Genomic DNA, 25279 nt, shown 5'->3' on the forward strand with positions numbered 1-25279 from the left:
GCGTTCGAGCTGCGCGTAAAATGCGTCTTTGTCATCATCAGTGCTTCCGGAGTGACGGCTGTGCACGTTTATTATGATAATGTTGAAGAATCGGCCCTTGATCTTCAACCTGCACATTCTTTCGTCGATCGGCCACCAACCGATCACGCGCCTCTGCATGTCGCCCATCACTATAAAAGCTGTTCCCAGCTCACGTGTTTTGCCACAACTCTGTTAGATGGTGATTACCTCTAAACGTTCGCACCATAGATCCTGTCCAACACACCTCCTGCAGCGCTATGATTCCGGACCCGCGGTCCTTCAGTGTATCGGCGAGTATGCGGGTGCTCCCGATGAAGTTGAGAGATCTGCAGTTTCACGTACCGAGCTTCCAATCGCAAGTCCCTTTTCGTCGCTGTGGTCGTCGCCATTGGTTCGCATTCTTCTCTTGTTGATTTTCCGGTGCTAGTCTTTTTTACGGCTGGCTCGCAGGGCCTGACACCAACCCACTAACCCAGGGAGCTGGGCTTGTCTTCCCGGAAGCTACGGGTTCTGCATTGGCATTTCCTCCAACTACAGTGCTAAATAGCTAGGCTCAAGCGCCAGTCTTCGCCGGGGGTGGGGTTTTTAATGGGCGCCCAGGAGATAATATTTTACCTGAGCTTCGAGATAGCGTTTACTAAAAACGTGCAAAAAATGGCCACGACCAGCGAAATTGCGTTTTAAGTAACAAAGCCAGTATTATATAAATCGCGAGAGTGGAATTCATTTTCATTGCAAACATTATATTTTGTCTTTTAAATGAAAAAAACTGCGTTTGAAACTTCAGACGATAACGATGACTTCGTCAACCTTTACGTACAAATAGCATTGTGTCATACATTACCTAATAATTTGGGGATTTCGGGATATAATAAGGTACCACCTTTGATGGTGCATTCCTCGCTAACTTGTCTTGAATACCGAGTTTATTTATCACAAATTCAATTCCTACAGATAAAAGATATAACAGCTTACAATTGCTACGCGTAATTTTAATCAGGATCCTATCCTTTTCGGACTTTCGCACACCACAAACATCCCAGTGTCTGCTTCTCTGGACTCAACCCACATCCACCAGCCGCCGCTCAATAGGCATCCATGTCGAAATTGGACAACACCAGATGCTGCATCACGTTTCGTGCCTCAAAGTACCCTGTATCCTGAGGGTCATCCGGATTGGGGATGAACGGTGGCGGGGTCCCTTCCATGTTGTCCCACTCGACCGGTTCGAAGAAAGGCAATGCCATCATCTGCTCGGCTTGCGGCCTCTTGGTGGGTTCCATTTCCAGTAGTTTTTCCACGGCCTCGACCGCTTCCTCTGACAGCGCTTCTTCGTCCTGAGGCCACTCGATATTCCGACTAAGGATGTTTTCGAACACTTTCTGGGGCGTTTCGTCGTTGAAAGGTGGCACACCGGTCAGGAACTCGTACAGACAGACTCCCAGCGCCCACCAGTCGACTTGCGGGCCATGACCGTGCTGCAGGAGCAACTCCGGGGCCAGATAGTCCGGGGTGCCAAGGATTCGCTCATCGGATTCGATCGGTGCTCTTCGCACCGATTTTGGCGTTCTGAAAGGGGTCTTGACGGTTTTGGGTGTGGTGCCCACATTGGGAACGGATGAATTGGCCGTGCAGATGGGAGACATGACGGATTCGTCGGTGATTTTGATGAAAGCTTCCGTTTTCCGCAGCTGCTCGACGGACGATGGCAGCGCAAATCGAGTGTTTTTCAACTTGGCCAGTTGACCACCCTCCCTGCGGATCTTCTGCGAGGATACCGGAGTGGAGAACATTACGTTACCGAGGTTTTCGCCCACTGGCATATCGTCATCGGACAGTGATCGAACTTTCAAAACTCCTTTGATGGGCGACGCTGCCTTTCGCTTTTTCGGAGTGCTACTTCCAATGTCCATTACGTCGATTTCCTGTGTGAGACCGGTGCTGGCGGTGCTTCCGTCCGGATCTGACATGAGAGAGTCGACTCGGCTCACTAGGTGTCGTTTACGTTTGATACCCCTAAAATTCACATGTGTGCGACTGAATCGATAGGAAAAATTAGAATATGAAAGCAATTACCTGAAGTACTCCGGTCTCTTGAAGCACCTGATTCCATTTTTTATCGGCGAATCGTAGTGGTGTCTCGAATTGCATGACTCATTTATGTTGCTCATACTATAACTAAAATTAAAACAAACATAACTTACTTCTGAATACGCTTCCTCACAAAATTTCAACTAATCTTATCAAACTAATGTTGATTTTGCAAGCATTTGAAATGGTTCTAGTGAATGAACTCACCTGCGTGAAAAATCCGAACACGAGTACTCCTTGGCGCCACTACTGTGATGGCCGGAACAATCCGTCGGCCGCTCGATGGCCGACAGTTCGGCTGGAATGTGGGACATATCACTTTTCCGGCTAGAAACGCCCGAATCATTGCTCACGTGTGTCTTACACTTGTATGGGCCCGGAAGCTGAAACGAAAATCGGAAACAAAAGACACACAATCAAATTAACTACGCTCGAGCGTTTCGATGTCGATCTTGTTTCAAAACTACCAGTAGAAAATTGAACGAATCCTTAAACTTCTCCGTCATTACCGATCTAATGTTACCACCGCACTGGGCATGGTTTTCTTTGTCACAGTCGCTTCCCTCCTCCTTGCTATCACAGATTCGGCCACCCATCCTCATCCGGCATTCGGCGTTTCCGCTCAGCGAGACATAGCTTTCGCTGCTGCTTTTGCCCTCGGTGCTCGAATTGCACGTGTAATACGACGAGGAATTATCGCCCGTCGTCATGCGGCAGTCCACCGTCTTTTGGACTTCTTTCAGCTCTTCCAGCAGGCTGGCGTTCTGTTCGGCAGAAAAGAATGGACTTATGCCGGACATTTTGCTGTCGTTTTGCTTAGAGTGTGTAAATGAATTGTCCAGTTCCGTTTCCGAAGAGTGCTGTAATCGGTCCTTGTCCAGCTGTGAAGATTCATCACATGAAATTGGAAAAATACAAAGCATTATATTTACTTCTTAACATATTGGTGATATTAATACCATGGCACAATTATCTTGAGATAAATCCTAAAATGATTATTGTGGTATGCATGCAAACAAAAAAATTACAAGTTGCACCATGGTATGGTAAGTGGCGGCAGGATGGGTCACCTAGAAATGGATCCCTATAACATTCTGAATATAAATAGCATTTCTCTGTTTTCTATCACGACTTCCAGATACACTAGTCAGCTATGATATAAGGGTATAGAAAGGTCATACAGTTTGAAACCTGCTTCTTGACAAACAATTGTCAAAACATGACCCATCTTGCCCCACCTCATTTCTACGGGGGCAAGATGGGTCAGCTATCAGAAATTCGATTTTTCTCCAACAAAAAATACTAGATCTTCTATTTTTTCTCTATACATCTAAGCTTCACATACGTACAGATTACATGAAAGAAGTGTTGAAACATATCGGTAGATTATTCTCAGAAATAGAATATTTTTAAACTTTGAAAACTTATATTTTTTGTAGAAAAATATTAAAAATATGTTCACAAATTTTCAGCGCTCTAGTCGCTTCGATAATGTAGGTCACATAATAGCCTTTCTATGAAAAATAAAACATTTTTAAAAACTATGCAAACATACCGAAAAATTAGGGTGACCCATCTTGCCCCGTTTACACATTACACGTAGTTATATGGAATGTATAGCATAAGGAGTATAACGAAAAAATATTTTATTTTTTTTCTGCGTAAGGAACGTAAAGAATTTTAGAAACAATATATCACTTTTTTGTGTATCCACGTCGTTCATCTGGGAAAATTATAGAAAGATTCAAAAAATAAATAGTTCGGTTGAAAACGGTACTGACCCATCTTGCCGAAATAGGCAACTTTTTTCTTCCTCACAAAAAAGTTCAACATGCTGTCACTGCGGAGGCCTTATTTGACGCAAATTTGGGTTTAGTCAAGATAACCCAAATTTGGCTTCTTCCACGGAGCCGCACGGATATGTCGGTGCTTCTCTCTTCGTTTTTGACAACATTCGTGTGGGGTGAGGGAGAAAACAACCCAATGCTGAGTAAAAACTATAAGCTGTTTAGCCAAATTTGAGTTTTTAGAACTTATTCTTTGGGTTAAAATATTTTTCAGTGTATACTAATCAGATGTCAAAATTCCTTTGGTAATTAGAGGGATTTTTTCTGGAATGCTTTTCTTACCAGGTGCGTACTAGACTTTAGCTGGTAGTGCAGCCTGAGCACTGTTGTCCTTCTGACTTCAGCTAGATTGAGAAGTTACGACCCGAGCGTCTGTTCACCAAGACGGTACGGCTCAAACAGCGTCTGTTCTGGCATCCAGCGGCTGTGTATGAAATGTTGTAGGTATGTATCGCGTCAGCTATACTCAAGGAGGCAGCCCCTTTCAGCGCGATTTAGGCTGCGCGGCCCCGGTAAGGTAGCCTGCTGAGATTCTTCAATCACCAAGACCAAAAGTAGACCAAACAGATTGATTCAAAGGTAACAGGCGACAACGTATTAAGGACTACGATTGGATAGTCGGATCTTGGACCGTGAAAACTTTGAATGAACCCGCACGTGTTGGGCTCCTGACTCGTGAACTGTAGAATGTCGGCGTTAATTTGACAACTATCCAGGAGATCAGCTGACCCAAAATTGGACAACGCGAATTCGAAGCGGTGGATATCATCGCCAACACTTTATTCAAGTATTACATTCACTAGAACAGCGCTGATAAGGTAGAAAGTGGAGTTGGCACGAAGGATAAGTTCAATAAGCCTTGAAAGGCCTACGGATAGTGCCCAAAACAAGACTAGATTAAGTTGAAATAAGGGCGAATGTAATATGATCGGTTTCTCTTCATCGACTCTCTCTTCTTCAAATTGAAGTGACAAGATGCAAGTTTGATTGAACTTTTTTACGTTTGGACGCAAGTTCGCATCCCAACCTAGCGTTTTACTAAGGGTCTGTGTCAATTGGCGAATTAAAACTAATTTTCACTTAAACTTGACAGTTCGATAATTATTTCCTTAGGAGAACTGTCAAGTTTAAGTGTTCAACTGTCAAATTTAAGTAAAAATTAATTTTAATTCGCCAATTGACACAGACCCTAATCTAATCTAATCTAATCTAATCTCACACTAACGCAGCCATTACTTGAATGCATCCTGGAAAATGAAGGCTTTTCATTTTTCTTGTCTAATGGCCAGGCCAACTGCGCAGCATGTACCGCAGAGAAAATTTCAAGGGATAGAACCATTTCAACATAGTCAATATTTGAAAACATTATACACCTTGAAATCGAGGAGAATGATGGAAGCATGGACCTCCCGTACCAAACGCTTCCAGAACGATATATATATATAATAGCAAGATAAAAAAATTGATCCAATGTGGTAGATCTTACACCGTAACGCACCATTCTAAGGTGACCTACCCACGTTACGGGACGCATCCCAACCTAGCGTTTTACGGCCAAAAAGTGTAACCTTAGTGTAACTTAGTTGTTAAAATAGTCATTAGAGACGCAAATGCGCAGATCGCCAAAGAAAGTAATTGGAACGGAAAGCCTTCATTCCGTTACCAACAATAATGACCTTATGACATTCGCTGCTGCTAGAGGGATGGCAATCAGCATTATTCACTTCGCACGGAAGAATATTCGAAAACACACCTGGCGACACCCGAGTGGTGACATTTGCTTCCAGAAAGACCACGGACTGGTCGACGGGCAACATTTTTCTGACGTTATCATAAATTTGAGGTCCTACCACGTAGGTGACACCCCTATTCCCGCCCAATAGGATTGTTTGCAGCCAACATCAAATCAGTAACAAATTTTGAAAACGACGTATAATCAATGGTGTAGCATTGATTATACGTCGTTTTCAAAATTTGGTACTGAAATGAGTACCCCCATTAACAATGCATTTGGGTTCCCCAAACATTGGTACAAGATGCGAGAATTGAAATCGTGACGTCATCGCACCCTGGGAGGCCCGAAGACTGACTCGGATCATTATTGCGCGCAAATCTCAAAATTGTATAGGTATTCCCATCTTTTAGTTTTCGCGCCGAAGGACAAGGAAATTTGACAACAGTCGTCGGACAGTTGGCAATCCTGATATTTGACGGCGGTCATCCGATTGTTGTCATGGAAATAGAGCATTTCACCGACAAAGCATGCTATTGTTGTCAGTTTCTTGCCAAGTTTCTTGCTGTGGTAATGTGGAATTAAGCGATTTGCAGTATCGCGTTAGCTTCGCTGGAAGAGTACATCATGTAATTTAGCGAAGCAACGGAAATTTTCAGTGAAAAATCAATAGCTTGTAGCCGCAAAAAAATCGAGCGCGATTATCCAACGTCACGAGTTCAAGAAACAACAGAACTATGCCACAGACAAACAGACGTAACACTTGCGAAATTTCCATCGACCACGCTTTTAACGATCATTTTAAATTTTCATAGTTGTGGCTTTCACAATTAGAGGCGCGCGCATCGTTTTTCTATGCGTTTGACGTTTCACACTAGCGCCTTCTGTTGACGACATTGCACAACACAGTGATTCGTGCAACTTTTCCACCAGGTGATGGTAGTGTGAACTGGGCGATGGATTTCCATGAAAATCGTTCAAGATGTTACGTCTGTTTGTCTGTGACTATGCGTTTCAATATCCAACGCTTAACAGCCGAATGAATTGCTGCACAATACCACCAGAAGCTAGACGAAAGGATAAAAGAGACCAATCTTAGTCTTGAGGGATGACTAGGAATAGCATCTAAAACAACAAAAACAAACAAAAATGATGTGCAGGCTAAGTTATTGGCCGAAGAGAAAATCGATGAAGAGAAATCGATCATTGTAGATACGCCCGTATGATACTGAGCGCGAGAATTGGGTTCTTTAGAGGTATCAGGATTATTTCATGATCGGATTCTCCGCCCAAAAATTAGTCGAAATCCTAAATTTCATAATTTTTGGAGTCCGGGAACTATTTTTAAAATTCATTTAAAGTTTGTATGGGGAAATTTTTTTGTTCGGGTCGAACTGTCACTTTATTGAACTGTCATTCTATCCACGAAAATTTAAACTGTTTTGTTATTTTAACCATCAAAACAAAGAAATTGGAATCCAATAAAATCACGTTATACTCAGAAAAATGAGCTCTTTCGATTAGGCTATAGAAAATAGCAATATTTTGTTCACTAAACAACCCAATTGATCTGGAGATGTCAACAATTTATGGGAGTTTATCTATGAATCAATGACAACAACAGCACAAGACGTGATATGTACCGTTCAGAGATGTCAACGTAGTGGTTGACATAGTGGTTCGACAATACACCGAAAAATAAATAATTTACAATTATTGTAATCAAAATTAAAGTCTAGTTTTTTCTGTTTACTATAGCGACAAACTGACTTCTAGTTTAAACTGAACTGTTCCATTGTTTGATAATATAAATATTTTCATGGTTATAAACAGAGATTTGGCAGTTTCAACATAAAATAACGGATTGTTTAAACTACACGCAGAAAAAAACATGGTAAAATCAAAAATATTTCAGGTAAACTCAAATAAATTGTCAATTTGTTCTGGCAACAAAAATAAAACTGTTTGGAGCAAATCGAACGTCACATTTGAAGCAAATTCAATCCATTTTTGAAACAAACATGCATTTTCTGACAGGTTATGTTAGAAACAAATGTAAAAATTTTTGTTTTTTGTGGCAGGTCAGCCCTACGGAATTATTTGTTTTCCAATTAAATTTATAAAATCATTTCCTTCTCTAGCAAAACCCACTTCCCGCGTGGCACTTTCAATGCCAACATCATGTAGATAACATACGCTCCCGAAATCAATGGAAATTCGTGGAAACTGTTGGTGGAACTTGCCTTTTTTGCAAGAGGGAATCTTGTTTAGTGCTGCAGCTGGAACTTGAGAGTTTTGTTTATGTTCTCGACGGCGGAACGGGGGGCTCTTTAATGGGTATTGTAGAAATCAATATGTAATTGAGTTAGCTTTAAAAATTAATATTTTAGTTTTAAATATTTTATCAGTTTACCGAATAAACATGAATATTTTTGTTTCAAACGAACGAAATTTGTCTCCGTGTATTTAAAGCTGGAATGTGATTGTGTTGGTGACAGCAGCTCCTGCGGCCGGAATTTATTTTAGACACTCGGAAAGCGGATGGAAGCAAAAACGAATGGAAAATGACAAAAAAGCGAAACCGACCATTTTTTTGTGGATGCTGTTTTGAGTAGGTACCTGTGCGTTATTCATCACGGTCAAAACTGCACTTGGATTTAAAACACTTTCTTCGTTGTGGCGATGTTGGGGTGAGAATTTTAGAGTTGTGTGAGTGCTTTCGGGTCATGTTTGTGGTCCCCGTTTTGTTGAAACAAATTAAGTTTTTAACGTTATATGCAATGATGGGAATTTATTGTTTTGATCGATAAACTCCATGTAAGAACAAAGAAATATAACTTTGAAATAAGTAAATACTCAGTTTGAAAATCAACCATGCGTTTTATTGTTTGAAACGAGCCTCATTTTTCTGCGTGAAGGAGTGCCAACGATTGCCGGGCGAAGAAAATGCCGCTTGATGTCAAATGCTAGTGTCCGATACCCGGCTCAACAGGGAGCGGTACAGGGTGGCAAGAACAGAGGAGAAATGATTGTTGAAGCGCAGGAGAGTATGGACAGGAACGCTATGCGAACTGTCTATAGCGCGCGGCCCAGGACTGCGCCGGTGCCATGTGCAATAACCGAAAAGGAAATTTGCTGACAGACAAAACAATGGTGCTAACCAGGTGGAAGGAGCACTTCTAAGATTTGTTGAATGATAGTAGTGAAGCACCCAGGAACAGGATTAATATAATGGATAACAGTCATATAAGTCATAAACGCCTAATATAAGTCATAAACGAGTCGTAATATAAGTCATAAACGCTCACAATTTCATTATAATCGGTTCATGAAATCCGGAGATATAACGGTTCGAAGTTGGCTATCGAATAATTACACCTTCGACTAGAATATTTCTAAATTCATACAGAATAGCCCGATATATCCCAAGATTGATAGACAACTAGTTTACTAATTGATCAACGTACAGTAGAAATTCGAGAATATTTGAAGCACTTTCCGAAAATTTACAGTTAGTTGACCTTTTTTTAAATTTTGAATGTCCCGATCATTTTGTCTATCCCCTGTAAAAGAATGAAAGCTGTGTTTTATACAAATGACATTTTTTCCTTCAATGAATTCCTTTAGGAGATTTCTTCACAAAATTCTTCAAAATCTCATATAAGAATTCCTACAGGAGTTGAGCCTGGGGTTTCTTCGAGAATTTATTTCTAGCTTGCGCAACTTTTTCTGTTTTCTCACTCACTCTGGTAAACAAACACGCGAAAGAAACAGATAATAGAGGGGGCACTTTGTCCCCTCTTTTATCTCGCTCTTTCTTGCGTTCAACAAAATGAACGAGCGAGAAAAAAGAAAAGGCTGCGCACGCAAGTGGACTTTATTCTGGGCATTAACTTTATGAATTTGATATAGAAATTTCATAACGAATTCCCACAAAATTCCCAGAAGGAACCCAAGGGAAGGTCCTTTAGAAAACTCATGTAGAAACTCCTGAAAGGTTCTAACAAAGAAAGGTTACGCTGGTGTCCCCCGGGGATTTCAACCGAACTATTTTTGTTAGACTCTACATATGGAAATATGAGTAAATCCAAAGCCTTTCGGGTGATGGATAAGTAGTGTAGCCAGGAGGGATCCTCAAAGGGGGAAATTTGGCCAAATGGAACTATTGGAATTATTGAACAATCTCAAACTTCATGAAAATGCTAATTATTAATGTGTGATATAGCAACTACATTAATTTGCCACAGGTGTTGATAGTGTGAGAATTTGTGTATCTTATTTTATTTAAAAAAATCATCTAATTTTCACCCAGCCAAGACCCAAGACAAATTTAATTTTTTTTTTTTTTTTTTTTTTTTTTTTTTTTTTTTTTTTTAAGGTTCCTAGCGGCACGCCGAGGGACGTAGAAACCTCTCCCATCACTGTGCGCACAATTGTCTCGCGTCTATATGGAGGAGCACGATGCGTTTGCGCGGACAACGACAGTTCACTAGGCCTTTGGATAGGATAGAGAACGTAATCCTTCAGAAGCAGTTCACCAGCCGTGCACGGAACATGTCGTCCAGTAAGACACTGTTGCGTACTGACTCAGAAGGTTACGGTAGAAGGTGTGAAAGTTTTGATTTTGTCTTATGGTCGATTTTGTTTGAATTTGTTCTTTTGTCATGTCTCGGTTCAAAGAATGTTATTGTTCAAATTCATGTTGTGCCCTGTAATTTACTAATCTTTGGTGTGTCTATGATCCGTTACATGGTCGATGTGTTCGTTATGTCAATTTTTTGATCCTCATTTTAGTACTGTATTTTATCTTTGTAAGTTGTCTTTTGTCCATATCCCTAGCACTATCAGCATCTGTCAAAACAGGTCCTAACTAAAGAAAACATTTCATACACTTAGCGTCTAATTTGTCATAAATAGGTTAAGTTAGTCAATGCCTAATTTGTCAGTTTTAGTCGATTACGTCAAATATGCGTCTTAAGTCTTGATCACACGTTAGCTTCGAATCTATAAGCAAGCACTATTAAATGCTGCACTTTCCCACTATTAGTTTCTTAGTTAATTTGAATTGATATTGCAAGAAAACGTTATTAAGCATTATTTATTCGAAATATATTAGAGTTTACTCACAAAACTATCAGATATAAAAATGATAAAAGTTAAAATTAAATCACGTATGCAAATCAAATGTTGAAAACTAGGTATAAGCAAATTGAATAGACTAGATACAACTAATTATTACATTATTGATTTTTATAGTGTTTGTTAAAATTAACCGAATAGTGGGAAGCCCAGACAACAATTCAAAGTCTGCTGACTCCAAAAAGATTACAAGATTCGTCACAAAACACAAATATTTTCATTATGATCCACAACGACTCTCAAAACCCTTCCAGAATCAACCGGCCGGAACTGTGTTCTGAGTATAGAATCTACTGAGCCCTAGCAGGTCCCTCCTGTTTATCGAGCATTTCTGATAAATCAGCCATACTCCATCTGTAGCAGCCGGTTCGCAATGAACCGTTGGAGGCGCATTAAAGTGTTAAAGGTGATATTTTCAATACAAGAATTACAATTAACATCCTTCACTTTAATACCGTCAAACCCTGTGATCTTGGCCAGGGTAAGACAAATTTAATTTTATACGAAATTATATATTATTGTCTATTCTGCCCATTTCTGCTAAAACAAGTTATTTGATTAACATGTTCATCAAGTTTGAGATTTGCAGATAATGTAATTACATATAGTCAAATTTTCCCTTTGAGGGCCCCTCTTGGCTACACCATTGGTTCATCAACTGAAAGGCTATGTATTTATTCATATTGCCACATGTAGAATCAAACAAAAAATAGTTCGGTTGAAATCCCTGGCGAACATGCTCGTAACCTTCCTTTATAAGTAGAAACTCCTGAAGGAAACCTAGAAAAAACACGCGAAGAATTCCTGAAAAAAAAACATCATAGAAAAGTAATCACAAAAAGAACTCCGGAGATTTTTTCCGGGAGGAGCTCTCCTGGAGAATAACCAGAAAAAAATCTTGGAAAGTAGCTTCTGTTTGATTCACACAAGGAATTCCTGGATGATTTTCAAACAAATTTCGGGGGATTTTAAGAAAAAAAAAACATTTCTGGAGGATTTCAGGAAAGAATACCAAGGTGCACAGGAGGGACATGATCAGAAGGGACTCCCGGAGGACATCCAAAAGAAATCCTGTAGAGTTCGTAACGAAATTCTTAAAGGACCCAACAGAAATTCCTGGACTAATCCCAGAAGCATTTCCTGAAAGATTATTGGAAGAAGGAACTCTTTGAAAAGATTCCTAGAGAAAACTTCTGAGGAAACCCCAGAAACACTTTTGCAGGAATCCTAGAAGGGCATCCTTCTGGGGGGATATCAATAGGAATTTCTGGAGGAAGTTTGTCAAAAAAATACTGAAAATCTTTGATTATTTGATTTGAATCTTTCTAAATTCTAAAGAAAATACCGGTATATTTGAGTGAATCTCAGAAGGAACTCCTGTAGGAACTTCAAGAAGAACTCTTGGGTTAAACCTAGAATCATTTCCATAAAGAGTTCCGATTCCAGGTGGAACTCCTGAAGCAAAATCCAAGCGGAATTAAAATCAGGGATATCAGGGTTATTTCCAGATGGAACATGTTGTGGTGATTTGCGTGAAACTGGCAACACTGCCTTTATAGAATAAATAAATTAGAAGTGAATAGAGCATTGTTAGTTGAGGACGTAGTTCTGTGGGAAGTGCGATGTCAAATACCAAAACGTATGTAAATATAGTTGTAAGAATGTAAAGCTTATATAACATAATAAATTGATTTCAGCATTGAAGCTGCTAAGATGAAAGCTGCTATCAATTATTGGTTTATCGCACCATAGATGACTACTCTCCACAACAGAACACTTGAAAAAAAAATCCAGAAGGAACTCCTAAAGAACTCTCAAGAGTCAGAAACTATTTTAGGTATCCTGACGTAATCTTTTCATCATTTTTCCAGAGATAATCTAGGGGCTGCTCATAAACCTCGAAGACCTAGTCGAAGACTAAATTTTGGCCAGCTCAGACACCACCCTCCCCCTTCGTAGAATTTTGTCCATGCAAAAATTTTGAAATTTATATAGAGCGTAGACTTTGGCGGGTCCCCAGGAATCCACTCAAAAGTTATAAATTTGCCCCATTTACCTAAGATGCTGAATGTTCGGGTATGTTTAAGCTAGGCTTACCCATATAGTCAAACCTGGGTTAACGCTTGAACAGGAGTGACGAAATCGACCCTTAATATAAAGCGCTACCTAAATCTGCATTGATCATCGACCACTATAGATTGCCATGTTGCCAGAAAGACAAACAAGAATCACCACAACCACATCAATAATGGAATACCTATGACATATACCCCACAGAAAGTCATTTATCGTGAATCCATATTCAGCACGAAATACTTGTGCCAAGCCAACTGGGGTGGACTTGCTTCTAATCTTTGAGAGCTGTTTTCCCCCATATGACCTGAGACTATGACCATTAACGCGGTAAAGCTAAAGGATCCACCACTACATATAGTTGAAATCGACCTAAACGATTTCCAGTGCAAACACTCACCTGTTCTTGGAGCCGCTTTTCGTGGGATCCAAACGATAGATGCGACGTCAGCGACAGTAACTGCCCCGGCGTCCGAGCGTTCAAACTCGGCGAACAGTTAATCAGATCTGAGATCTCCAGATCCCGACTCATCTCGATCCGGCTCAGCCCAAAGTCGGTTAACTTCACATGCCCCGTGGCCGAAATGAGCATGTTATCTGGTTTAATATCCCTATGGACGATTCCGTGCTTGTGAAGATACTGCAGCGCTAGGCAGATTTCCGCCGCGTAGAACCGAGCGGCCGGTTCCTCGAAGAATCCATACATGGCCAAAAGGGATTTCAAATCGCCTCCCACCATGTACTCCATCACCAGATAGACGGACGAAATGGTCTGCAACGAGTAGTACAGGATAACGCAGAACGGACTCCGGGACAGGGCCAGGGCGTTCCGTTCGGTTATCACTTGCGATACCATGTTCTTGTTGATCATCTCCGATTTGCGCATCACCTGCAAGGGAACCGAGTGAATTATCAACATTAAATTTCTGATATTCAAATCAACAAGTTTATAATGCACTCACCTTAATAGCAAAAAGTTTGTCCTGGTCATTTTTCTTATACCCCAGGAAGACTTTCCCGAAGGCACCTCGGCTAATTGGTTTCACTATACAGAAGTCCTTGATCGTCGGAAGCTGTCGATGGGCCGGAGAAGATTAATAATTTTATCGAACTGTGTATCCTAATTTCAGCACCCACTCACCTTGGGACTTGTCGGAGCGGTAAAATTCTCCAGCGTCTTGAAGATTGCATCGTGATGTTCCAGACCGTTGTTGGGTTTCTTCTTCGGAGTGGTGTGCGGTTCCTCCATCGTGTCCGTCCGTGCGCGATTCGATCGTTAGCCCTCGTCTTCTACTCCCCAGGTGTCAAACAACTTGCTCCGAGCGCAACGTAAAATAATGGCACAATCACATTTGGAATTGATTCAACAATCTTTACGGGAAATCAATCACTTTTCGGTAATAATTCTCACTTTAACAACGGTTTTTAAAAGGATCGGGGGTTTTAACTGCTTTTGTGCTAGTGCTTCTTCTTTGAGTGTGGTTCCTCCTTCCGTGGCGGGGTATTTAAACGGACGAAAACATTGTTACGACTGGGTGACGCTTGGATGACAGCTGGGGTACGCAGCCATGGCTGCTGTTCCAATCCCTACGCAGCCGTGGCTGCTACTCCAATACAAGCGGTAACATCGGTAAAACACTTTAATATCATGCTACTCAGACTGCCTTGATATATTCGGAAGATACAGAATGCAGATGCGAGATATTATCACCACAGACACAGAGAACAGACATCCAAGTCCAGTTCCAAAACTGTGTAAGGAATTTAACGGCCATTTGAAATCGGCAACACAAGTGGCAATAGCGTGGCGCTGCAATCGGTTTATTTCCCATACAAATTTAATTCACCACTTGAAATGTTTCAATTCACCACTGACTGTGGCAATATGGTGTTTGGTGGCGTTAGTGTTGTCATCGTGTATTGGTTTGCAGCCTTACTCAAGTAAAGATTCAAATCCTTACACAACTTTCCGAATGAAATTTGTTCCAGCCTGGATGTCTGTTCTCTGTGCCACAGAGAACAGACATCCAAGTCCAGTTTCGAAACTGTGTAAGGAATTTAACGGCCATTTGAAATCGGCAACACAAGTGGCAATAGCGTGGCGCTGCAATCGGTTAATTTCCCATACTAATTTAATTCACCACTTGAAATGTTTCAATTCACCACTGACTGTGGCAATATGGTGTTTGGTGGCGTTAGTGTTGTCATCGTATGTTGGTTTGCAACCTTACTCAAGTAAAGATTCAAATCCTTACACAACTTTCCGAATGAAATTTGTTCTAGCCTGGATGTCTGTTCTCTGTGTTATCACAGACGAACCGACGTGACAGAGGTGTTTCAAAAGTGTCCCTTCCCCCTAAATTTAACGGTCGATCTGCGAATGCTTCTGTCAAATCAGCACAGACGCGATATAAACACATGGTACTAGACTAGACTAGACTAGACTAGACTAGACTAGACTAGACTAGACTAGACTAGACTAGACTAGACTAGACTAGACTAGACTAGACTAGACTAGACTAGACTAGACTAGACTAGACTAGACTAGACTAGACTAGACTAGACTAGACTAGACTAGACTAGACTAGACTAGACTAGACTAGACTAGACTAGACTAGACTAGACTAGACTAGACTAGACTAGACTAGACTAGACTAGACTAGACTAGACTAGACTAGACTAGACTAGACTAGACTAGACTAGACTAGACTAGACTAGACTAGACTAGACTAGACTAGACTAGACTAGACTAGACTAGACTAGACTAGACTAGACTAGACTAGACTAGACTAGACTAGACTAGACTAGACTAGACTAGACTAGACTAGACTAGACTAGACTAGACTAGACTAGACTAGACTAGACTAGACTAGACTAGACTAGACTAGACTAGACTAGACTAGACTAGACTAGACTAGACTAGACTAGACTAGACTAGACTAGACTAGACTAGACTAGACTAGACTAGACTAGACTAGACTAGACTAGACTAGACTAGACTAGACTAGACTAGACTAGACTAGACTAGACTAGACTAGACTAGACTAGACTAGACTAGACTAGACTAGACTAGACTAGACTAGACTAGACTAGACTAGACTAGACTAGACTAGACTAGACTAGACTAGACTAGACTAGACTAGACTAGACTAGACTAGACTAGACTAGACTAGACTAGACTAGACTAGACTAGACTAGACTAGACTAGACTAGACTAGACTAGACTAGACTAGACTAGACTAGACTAGACTAGACTAGACTAGACTAGACTAGACTAGACTAGACTAGACTAGACTAGACTAGACTAGACTAGACTAGACTAGACTAGACTAGACTAGACTAGACTAGACTAGACTAGACTAGACTAGACTAGACTAGACTAGACTAGACTAGACTAGACTAGACTAGACTAGACTAGACTAGACTAGACTAGACTAGACTAGACTAGACTAGACTAGACTAGACTAGACTAGACTAGACTAGACTAGACTAGACTAGACTAGACTAGACTAGACTAGACTAGACTAGACTAGACTAGACTAGACTAGACTAGACTAGACTAGACTAGACTAGACTAGACTAGACTAGACTAGACTAGACTAGACTAGACTAGACTAGACTAGACTAGACTAGACTAGACTAGACTAGACTAGACTAGACTAGACTAGACTAGACTAGACTAGACTAGACTAGACTAGACTAGACTAGACTAGACTAGACTAGACTAGACTAGACTAAGGGGCAGCAGGGACGAAAGTCCTGGGGCCCGACGCACCCCCCCGCTTGCGAGTCAGCCGCGTAGTCGCCGGCTAAGAATAGGACTACTAACCCGAATTCAAGGTGTCAAGCGACCCGTGCTGAGGAATGAGTGATCGAGGGGGTGAAAAAGATGCTCGATCTTTAACGGAGCCTGTGGGGTACCTGGGCACCCCCCACAGTAAGCTGTCCCTTACTGCGTTAATGCAGGGCTCTGGCGTGGTGGACATTCTTTCCCGTGCTACTCGTGGGATTTAATCATGAAGTCAAATAGAAATCAGAATCTAGGTGGAAATAGTGGTGGGATCAACCCCTTCGCAAGAAGCGGGTTGATGAGATCTCCGACAAGGAGAAGTGAGGAGATAGGCGCTGGGAGTTGCGTACGCAGCTCAAGCGTGGGTGCTCCAGTCCACTTCCCGGCAAGCCAGCCGGTGGAGGTTATGGACGGAGCGTGGTTGTTGAGGGCCGTCAACCGAGGATCCAAAGGACGGTCCGCAATAGAGGTGGCTGAGCAGCAGCTTGGCAAAATCATCGACTTTGCGTCCACGAAGTCGAACATAAGCAAGGACCTGAAAACGGCCTTGCTTCGACTTAGGGCGTCGATCGACGATGCCAAGCAGGAGCACGCGGCACTCGCGTTGCTGACTGCTGCAGCAGCGGAGCCTGCAAATGAGAAAGTGCCGAAGTTTACCCAAACGGAGGCCTTCTCCTTCGCAGGAAGTCCGAATAAGGCGGAAGCGACTGCTCGCGACAAACGGGGCAAGCAATCGCAGAAGCGGGCGAGGCAACCGTCAGGCGAGGAGCTGTCTGGCGGTGCCCGCAAGGCCAGGCGAATCATTACCCCGAAAGTCGGTAATAATGCCGGAAGGTCGGACCCCAGCCAGGGTTCCCGGAAAGCTGGGAAGGGTGGGCCTGAAAAGGCTGGCCCGTCCCGGAACGATGGGAACAAAGGGTTGCTACCGCTAGTGGGCCCTCAACAGCCACAGAGTAGGGCGATCCAAGGGGAGGACCCCCCTTGGACGAAGGTAGAGCGGAAGAGGAAGAAGAAGGCGAATCCGCAGGTAGTAGCGCAGGACGCCAAGCCAAGGCGTAGGAGGGCAGGTGCCAAGCGCGAGAAAGGTGACGCTATCGTCATCAAGACGGAACAGTCCAAGTACTCGGACGTCTTGAAGATGATGCGAAGCGACGCCAAGCTTGAGGGTTGTTCGGAATACACGAAATCAGATTTTTGCAGCAATCTCCTTGCAGACAGCTCAAACTGTAAAACAGTATAATTAGTTCAGGGTCTTAATTTCACTAGCCTTAAACATACAAATTATTGATTTTCGTTCTACCAATCCGAACACGAATTTCAGCGCGATGATTTCTTCTACGGGCCTATATAAATTAAACAGTCCAGCTCAACGTTTATCATACTTCGATATAACCCTTACTTACGTAATCATACGACAATCGATCGAGTGTTACTCCCACTAATCGCGCTGAGATCGCACCTCACTTAGATTCCCTACAATATTCAGTAAGGTAAGTATTCATTTTATTTTACATTCATTAAATTTACCCTTTCTATATTTTCAGCAATTTCTGCTTCTAATTCAACCGGATTTCAATATTTGCGAATCTACTAAAATTTTACCAAACAGCTAGATGCACCAATGTGTTTACGATGAATCATCACATTTGCCAAATCCTCATCTCTCATCCACTTCATGTCAACAATGACTTTGATGTCCAACGATATATCCAGTCGAGTGACGTATTGCGAAATTGATCGTTCTGAATACGCCGAACGCACGGAACGAACATTCCCCGACCCGTAATGCACCTTAAGCGTTACACTTTGCAACTTCAAGAACAGCTATCTTTGTGACCGGTCTTCGGAGTATTCCCGTACTAGTCTCCACATCAGCTTGTCTGACTCGTCCATCCTTGCCGGGTAGGGTTCTCACCACTCGTCCTCGTATCCAACCATTCCTTGTACCTTTGTCGACAACTATGACAACGTCACCATCTTCCACTGGTTTAACCTCCTTGAACCATTTCGTTCTTCTTGTTATCGTTGGCAGGTACTCTTTTATCCAGCGTGTCCAAAACCTACTCAGAAGATGCTGAATCCACCTCCAGTTGCTCCTCGTTTGCTTTCTATCATCCCCTAATTCCTTCGGCGGCTGACACACTCCACTTGAACTCAGCATCAAGAAATGGTTAGGTGTAAGAGCCTCATGGTCAACTGTGTCTAAGGGAACATACGTTAAGGGGCGGGAGTTTACCATGGTTTCTGCTTCAACCACCAGGGTCCACAGGGTCTCATCATCCGGATTCTTCACCAGTTCCAACCCCGCTAATGCTGACTTCACCGACCGTACAAGTCGCTCCCAACAGCCTCCCATGTGAGGAGCTAACGGCGGATTGAAATTCCACTTCGTAGTGGTGTTGGTGAAGGTAGATGCCAAGTCGTAGTTGATCATCTTCATTTCCTCTCTCAGCTCGTTACTTGCGCCACGAAAATTGGTTCCATTGTCGCTAAAAATTTCCAACGGAGCACCTCGCCGAGCAATGAAACGCCTCACTGCCATTTTGAACGATTCGGTTGACAGACTATTAGCGATTTCTAGATGAATCGCCCTTACGGTCATGCAGGTAAAAAGGGCAATCCATCGTTTCACCAAGCTTCGACCCACTTTCACCAGAAATGGGCCACAATAGTCCACGCCAGTGTACGTGAACGGACGCACGTACGGTGTAATTCTTACATTTGGAAGTGGCCCCATCCTCGGTATCTGGGGTCTGGCTTTCCTGACTATACAATGCTGGCACCCCTTCGCTACCTGTTTAACTAGTACACGCAACTGTGATACGTGGAATATCTGCCGCATCTCGTTCACTACAGTTTCATTGTTTGCATGGCCGTGTTCTCTGTGAAACCAATCTACTATTAGGTAGGTTACACGATGGTGACGTGGTAGAATGACCACGCTGCATGGAGCATAGGCAGCGTTTAGTGACCTTGTCTCCATTCGGATAACTTCATGCTCATCTACAAACGGGGATAATTTTAACAAAGGACTACAGCGATCGATGGCTCTTCCATGTCCATGATCCAGGTTTTTGTTGATTTCAAGGATCTGTAACTCTTCGGAATAAGTTTCGAATTGAGCCAACCGCCACAAAGATCTTTCTGCCTGCTGTAGTTCGTCCCTCGTCAACATTTCTCCTTCCACGCTGGATGACTTCATACGATTCAAAAATCGATGAACGTATGCTGTAGATCGTTGAAGTCGTTCCCAACGCGAAAAACGTTCGACTTGTATCCACGAAGATTGTGATTCCACGTGGTGTAGTACTGGTTGTCTTAGTTCTTCACTCGTTGATAATAGTGAGCGCTCCATCTCCGGCCACGAATCCTTTCTTTTGTGGAGAAATTCAGGGCCAGAGTACCAACGGCTGTCTGGCTTGAACGACATTCCTGTTTTCCACTTCGTGCCGTCGTCTGCGACGTTCAGTCCTGATGGCACGTAATTCCATTCGTTGACTTGAGATTTGGTCAGTATCTCTCCAACTCGGTATGCCACAAATTGCCGGTAACGACGAGAATCTGATCTGAGCCAGGCTAATACAGTGCAGGAGTCGCTCCAGAAATAACGGCGAGTTACGCGTAGGGTATGATTTTCTTCAACAGATCTAGCCAGACGCACCCCAATGAGGGCTGCTTGTAGCTCCATTCGCGGAATTGATAAAAACTTCAGCGGGGCTACTTTGGTTTTAGACGCAACCAACGCACAGCGAGGTTGACCTCTGTCTATGATACGGAAGTAGGCCACACAGCAGTAGGCACTTTCGCTACCGTCGACAAATACGTGAAGCTCTAATGAATCGAAACTGCCTGTGGAATATCCAGCAAAATAGCAGCGTGGTATGCGAATATCTTGAAGAGCTGCCATCAGACCAATCCACTGTTTCCATTCTGCAACGAGAGCCTCAGGTATGAGCTCATCCCAGTCAATACCCGCTCTCCAGAGACTCTGAATGAAGATTTTGCCATGAATCAAGAAAGTGGATATCATTCCAAGAGGGTCGTATAAACTCATCACCACTTGCAATACTTGCCGCTTGGTGGGAATTACTCCCTCGAAAACTAGCGGCTTCAGATCCTCCCGAAAGTCCATGTTAAACGTGAATACGTCCAACCAAGGTAGCCATACCAGTCCCAAAACACGTTCTGCAACTCCAGATTTGTCCATTGCGAACGATTTAACATCCGCTGGGTTTGGCTCCCCGACCCGTTCCAAAACAGTTTGAGAATTCGACATCCAATTTCGTATATCAAAACCTGCCTTTGCATGCACCTTCTGTACTTCCAATGCTATCTCTGCTGCTTCATCCTCTGTGTCCCTGCTATCGAGATAATCATCCACATAATGATTTTCGACGATCGCCGCTGCTGCCTCCGGAAACTCCCTCTCACATTGCTTCGCATTCAAATTTTTCACGTACTGAGCAGCACAGGGAGAGCACGTGGAACCGAACGTAGCTACGTCCATCATGTACACTCCTATCTTGTCGCTTGTTCCTCTGAAGAGAAATAATTGTGCTGATCTATCCGCTTGACGTATTTGGATTTGATGGAACATCTCCCTTATATCTCCAGTTATCGCCACTTGCCGTTGTCGAAACCGGCTTAAAACTGCCACTAAAGATGTTAATAAATCGGGCCCTTTTAGAAGTACAGAGTTGAACGATACGCCTTTCACTTCTGCCGCAGCATCCCAAATTAATCTTATTTTACCAGGCTTTTTCGGATTCAGCACGACACCAAGTGGTAAGAACCATGACCGTTTTGGATCCAGCGTTTTTAGCTCCTCTTCCGACACTTTATGCGCGTACCCTTTCTGCAAATAGTCGTGAATTTGCTGATTCACGTTTGCTTCCAGCTCCGGTTTGTTTCGTAACTTCCTCTCCAATGATTTTAGCCGTCGAACTGCCATTCCATAACTATCAGGGAATTCTAACATATCCTTCTTCCACAAGAGTCCTGTTTCAAATCTTCCGCTTGTCGTTCGCACCGTAGTTTCTCGGAGAATCTGCACTGCTCGCTGGTTTTCTTCTGACACTAGTGTGTGTTTAACATCTACTCCCAGCGACTCTACTTCAAAAAAGGATTTTACGAGGTCATGCAGGTCTTGATCGCGAGTTTCCTCTCGAATGTGCAAAGAAGTTTGTGCTCCAGAAACAACTCCAAACCGTCCGAATATGGTCCAGCCCAATCTTGTTTTAGCCGCAACTGGTTCACCTACTCGACCTTCTCGTTTCCGCAGTGTAACCTTCAAATGAGTATGCTCTAGCCCAATGAGGATTCTTGGAACTGCCTTAACATAACTTTTGACTGGCAACCCATCGAGATAGGGGAATTCTGCTACTAGATCTGCATAGTTCAACGTTTGCTCTGGTAGATCAAGTTTAGCGACGGTACAAACATTAGATATTTTGTAGCGATTTATTCCATCAATGCCAGAAACATCCATCGTAATACGCTGCGATCTTGACTCTTCTCTGGATACATTTGATGTCCATTTGAGGCACAAACGTTTCGTCTCGCCACTTACGCCGATTTGCTCTGCTAATTCCTCGTCAACCATCGTTAGCGAAGAGCCGCTGTCGAGGAAAGCAAAGGTTTTAACCGATCCCCGTTCTCCGTGTAGTACTACCGGAACTATCTTGAACAATACTCCACCAAGCTCATGGCCATGCGCTCCTACGAGTCCGGAAGGCACGAGAGATGATGAGGCAGGTGTATCCGTTGGTTTCCCAGGATGTAGAACACTGTGATGACGATCTCTGCACTCACCAACTCCGCAGTCTTGCTTCACTTTACAGGGCCATCTTCCATGCGGTATCAAACATCGTTTGCAGAGATTGTGTCGTTCTGCAATTTCCCAACGCTCAGATAATGCTCGCTTTTTCCATTCACTACAATCCTTTATCTTGTGCCCGGGTTTATCACACAGCAGACACCGCGTTCCATCACTGTCATTCTTCTGGTTCCCGCTACCGATATTATGCTTTGCTTTGTACTCTTCAAAGTTATCGTCTTCTCTATGAGCATTGACAAAACTTTTAGTCTTCGGCCGCTCTGTCTTCGATGTTTCATGAGGTACCGGGATTATAACATCACTTGCAGCTGCTACCATCGATGCCATATAATCTCCGAAACGTCCCAAGTCTACTTCCGGCAAATAGCGCTTATATAGCGCCCAGTCAAGCTTAATCGAAGCAGGAAGCTTATCCACCAACTCTTGCAGCAGGCTAGGGTTGTTCAGATGGTGGTCTAATCCTGAAGCACGTAGGTGACCACATAAGTTCTGGACCGATAATCCGTAGCTGACGAGTGTTTCTAATTTATCGGCCTTTGGCGGTGGGAGCGCTCGTACTTTGGAAAGGAGATTGTGAACGATCAACTCCGGCCGCCCATACAAAGTAGTCAACGTTGATATAACAAATGGAACTGCCGCCGGCAATAGCAACGAACATCGTACCGCATCCAAAGCTTCTCCTTTTAGGCAACGCTGTAGACGCATCAGGTTCTCTCCATCACTAAAACCGCACAAGTCCGTGGAATTCCTGTAGGCGCTGATGAAGAGTGGCCACTCTGCCGGGTCTCCAGAAAATATTGGCAAATCTTTCGGAACCACGTGTCTCGCCGCCATCTGTTGAGCCGTAGGCCCCGTTGACAATCTTCCTGATAACGGTGTACTGTTGATTGGATTACTTCCCAACGGAGTAGCTGCAATTCTTGGATCTGCAATGGAATCGCCTCTTCTACCATGTAATGGCCCCTCTACGTTTTGTTGAGTGGTTGCCTCTACAGCTCCAGGTATTTCGCCAACGTCAGGAGGATTACTATAGAAGCCAGCCAGTCCTCCCACGAAATCCAAATGAGATCTCATGGGATACGGAACCATTGCCAAATTACCACCCACCTGCTGTTTTACACTTTTGTTTCGCACTTCACACGACGTGGCAGCTCCTTCACACGAGACATTGACATTGACAGGTTGAGTTTTCGGAACCGTTCCCATACCTTCGGTCTTAGCTGCTTGATCATCAGAATACGTCGCGTTGCCCGGCGGAACCTCTGATTGGCCAAGAAGTTTACCTAATCCAGAGCTCTTTCCCTGCATATGCCGATGCATCCAATTCTCAACTTTGCTTTTACTAGAACGTATGCTGCTTCGACTACCTACACTCCTATCCTCACTATTATCGTCGTCAAGTCCTACCATGGTTTGCAAAAGTGCGAAACGTTTCTGCAACAACTCCTCTTCTCTAGCCTTTTTTTCCGCAAAACGCTTTTCTCTACGTACAGCTTCTTCTACCCTAGCTTTCTCTTCTTCTTCTTCTCTTTCCTGATGCAGTTTGTCAGCAAGCTGTTTCTCCTTTTCTAGACGCTCTAACTCTAACTGCAACTGCGCCCTTCGGATGCTTGATGATGAACTCGCCGAAGCCTTTGATTTGGACGACTTACCAGATCGTGAGGTAGGTTTCCTGGGAGGACACTTGACGCAATTCCAGCTTCTATCCTTAACCGTTTCGTCGACTTTCGCACACGTATAATGCCACCACGACTCGCAAGTGTCACACTGGACCATGTCTTCCACGGAATCCGACTGGTTGCATCCTGCGGCACATCCCAGGCATACGGTGACGTTCAAGGCTGGCTTCGACGAAGGGCCCGCTTCCTTGTCCATTATGTTGGAGTTTCCACGTCTTACTCGACAATAATTTTTTGAGTTTGTTCGGAATACACGAAATCAGATTTTTGCAGCAATCTCCTTGCAGACAGCTCAAACTGTAAAACAGTATAATTAGTTCAGGGTCTTAATTTCACTAGCCTTAAACATACAAATTATTGATTTTCGTTCTACCAATCCGAACACGAATTTCAGCGCGATGATTTCTTCTACGGGCCTATATAAATTAAACAGTCCAGCTCAACGTTTATCATACTTCGATATAACCCTTACTTACGTAATCATACGACAATCGATCGAGTGTTACTCCCACTAATCGCGCTGAGATCGCACCTCACTTAGATTCCCTACAATATTCAGTAAGGTAAGTATTCATTTTATTTTACATTCATTAAATTTACCCTTTCTATATTTTCAGCAATTTCTGCTTCTAATTCAACCGGATTTCAATATTTGCGAATCTACTAAAATTTTACCAAACAGCTAGATGCACCAATGTGTTTACGATGAATCATCACATTTGCCAAATCCTCATCTCTCATCCACTTCATGTCAACAATGACTTTGATGTCCAACGATATATCCAGTCGAGTGACGTATTGCGAAATTGATCGTTCTGAATACGCCGAACGCACGGAACGAACAAGGGTCTTGGAGCCGACGTACGCAGTATTAGACGTACTCGTACGGGCGAGATGATCCTGGAGCTGAAGCGCCAGAAGGAGCACAAGGGCGCCGCCTATAAGAGGCTGGCAGAAGAGGTCCTTGGTGAGGGTGTGCAGGTGAGGGCAGAGTCACATGAGGCGACTCTGAAGGTCAAGGACATCGATGAGATCACCGAAGTGGAAGAGCTCGTCACGGCACTGCGGCAA

General features: G+C 43.2%; 2 protein-coding genes across 5 annotated transcripts; both read right to left on the reverse strand.

Moving 5' to 3' along the window:
* Positions 1 to 895: 895 nt before the first annotated feature.
* On the reverse strand, positions 896 to 14542 carry LOC109425329 (serine/threonine-protein kinase greatwall). Of its 3 annotated transcripts, none has more exons than XM_062846495.1 (7): positions 14045 to 14542; positions 13866 to 13976; positions 13304 to 13792; positions 2622 to 2993; positions 2320 to 2495; positions 2098 to 2199; positions 896 to 2037 (listed from the first exon to the last, which is right to left on the reverse strand). In XM_062846495.1, the coding sequence occupies exons 1-7, from the start codon at positions 14150 to 14152 to the stop codon at positions 1107 to 1109; spliced, it is 2289 nt and encodes a 762-aa protein (XP_062702479.1). In that variant the 5' UTR covers positions 14153 to 14542; the 3' UTR covers positions 896 to 1106. The 3 variants fall into 3 exon arrangements, with proteins under 3 accessions (XP_062702479.1, XP_062702480.1, XP_062702478.1); XM_062846494.1 differs by having other exon boundaries at positions 897 to 2037; positions 2580 to 2993; positions 14045 to 14540; XM_062846496.1 differs by lacking the exon at positions 2622 to 2993.
* Positions 14543 to 17865: 3323 nt separating this feature from the next.
* LOC134285532 (uncharacterized) lies at positions 17866 to 25055 on the reverse strand. Of its 2 annotated transcripts, none has more exons than XR_009996455.1 (2): positions 18221 to 25055; positions 17866 to 18166 (listed from the first exon to the last, which is right to left on the reverse strand). XR_009996455.1 is itself a non-coding variant. In XM_062846498.1 (2 exons), exon 2 carries the CDS (start codon positions 24402 to 24404, stop codon positions 18486 to 18488), a length of 5919 nt encoding a protein of 1972 aa, XP_062702482.1. In that variant the 5' UTR covers positions 24405 to 24754; positions 24809 to 25055; the 3' UTR covers positions 17866 to 18485. The 2 variants fall into 2 exon arrangements, 1 of the variants encoding a protein (XP_062702482.1); XM_062846498.1 differs by having other exon boundaries at positions 17866 to 24754; positions 24809 to 25055.
* Positions 25056 to 25279: the final 224 nt, after the last annotated feature.

This window comes from Aedes albopictus, chromosome 1 (genome assembly GCF_035046485.1).
Source record: "Aedes albopictus strain Foshan chromosome 1, AalbF5, whole genome shotgun sequence".
Classification (NCBI taxonomy): Eukaryota; Metazoa; Arthropoda; class Insecta; order Diptera; family Culicidae; genus Aedes; species Aedes albopictus.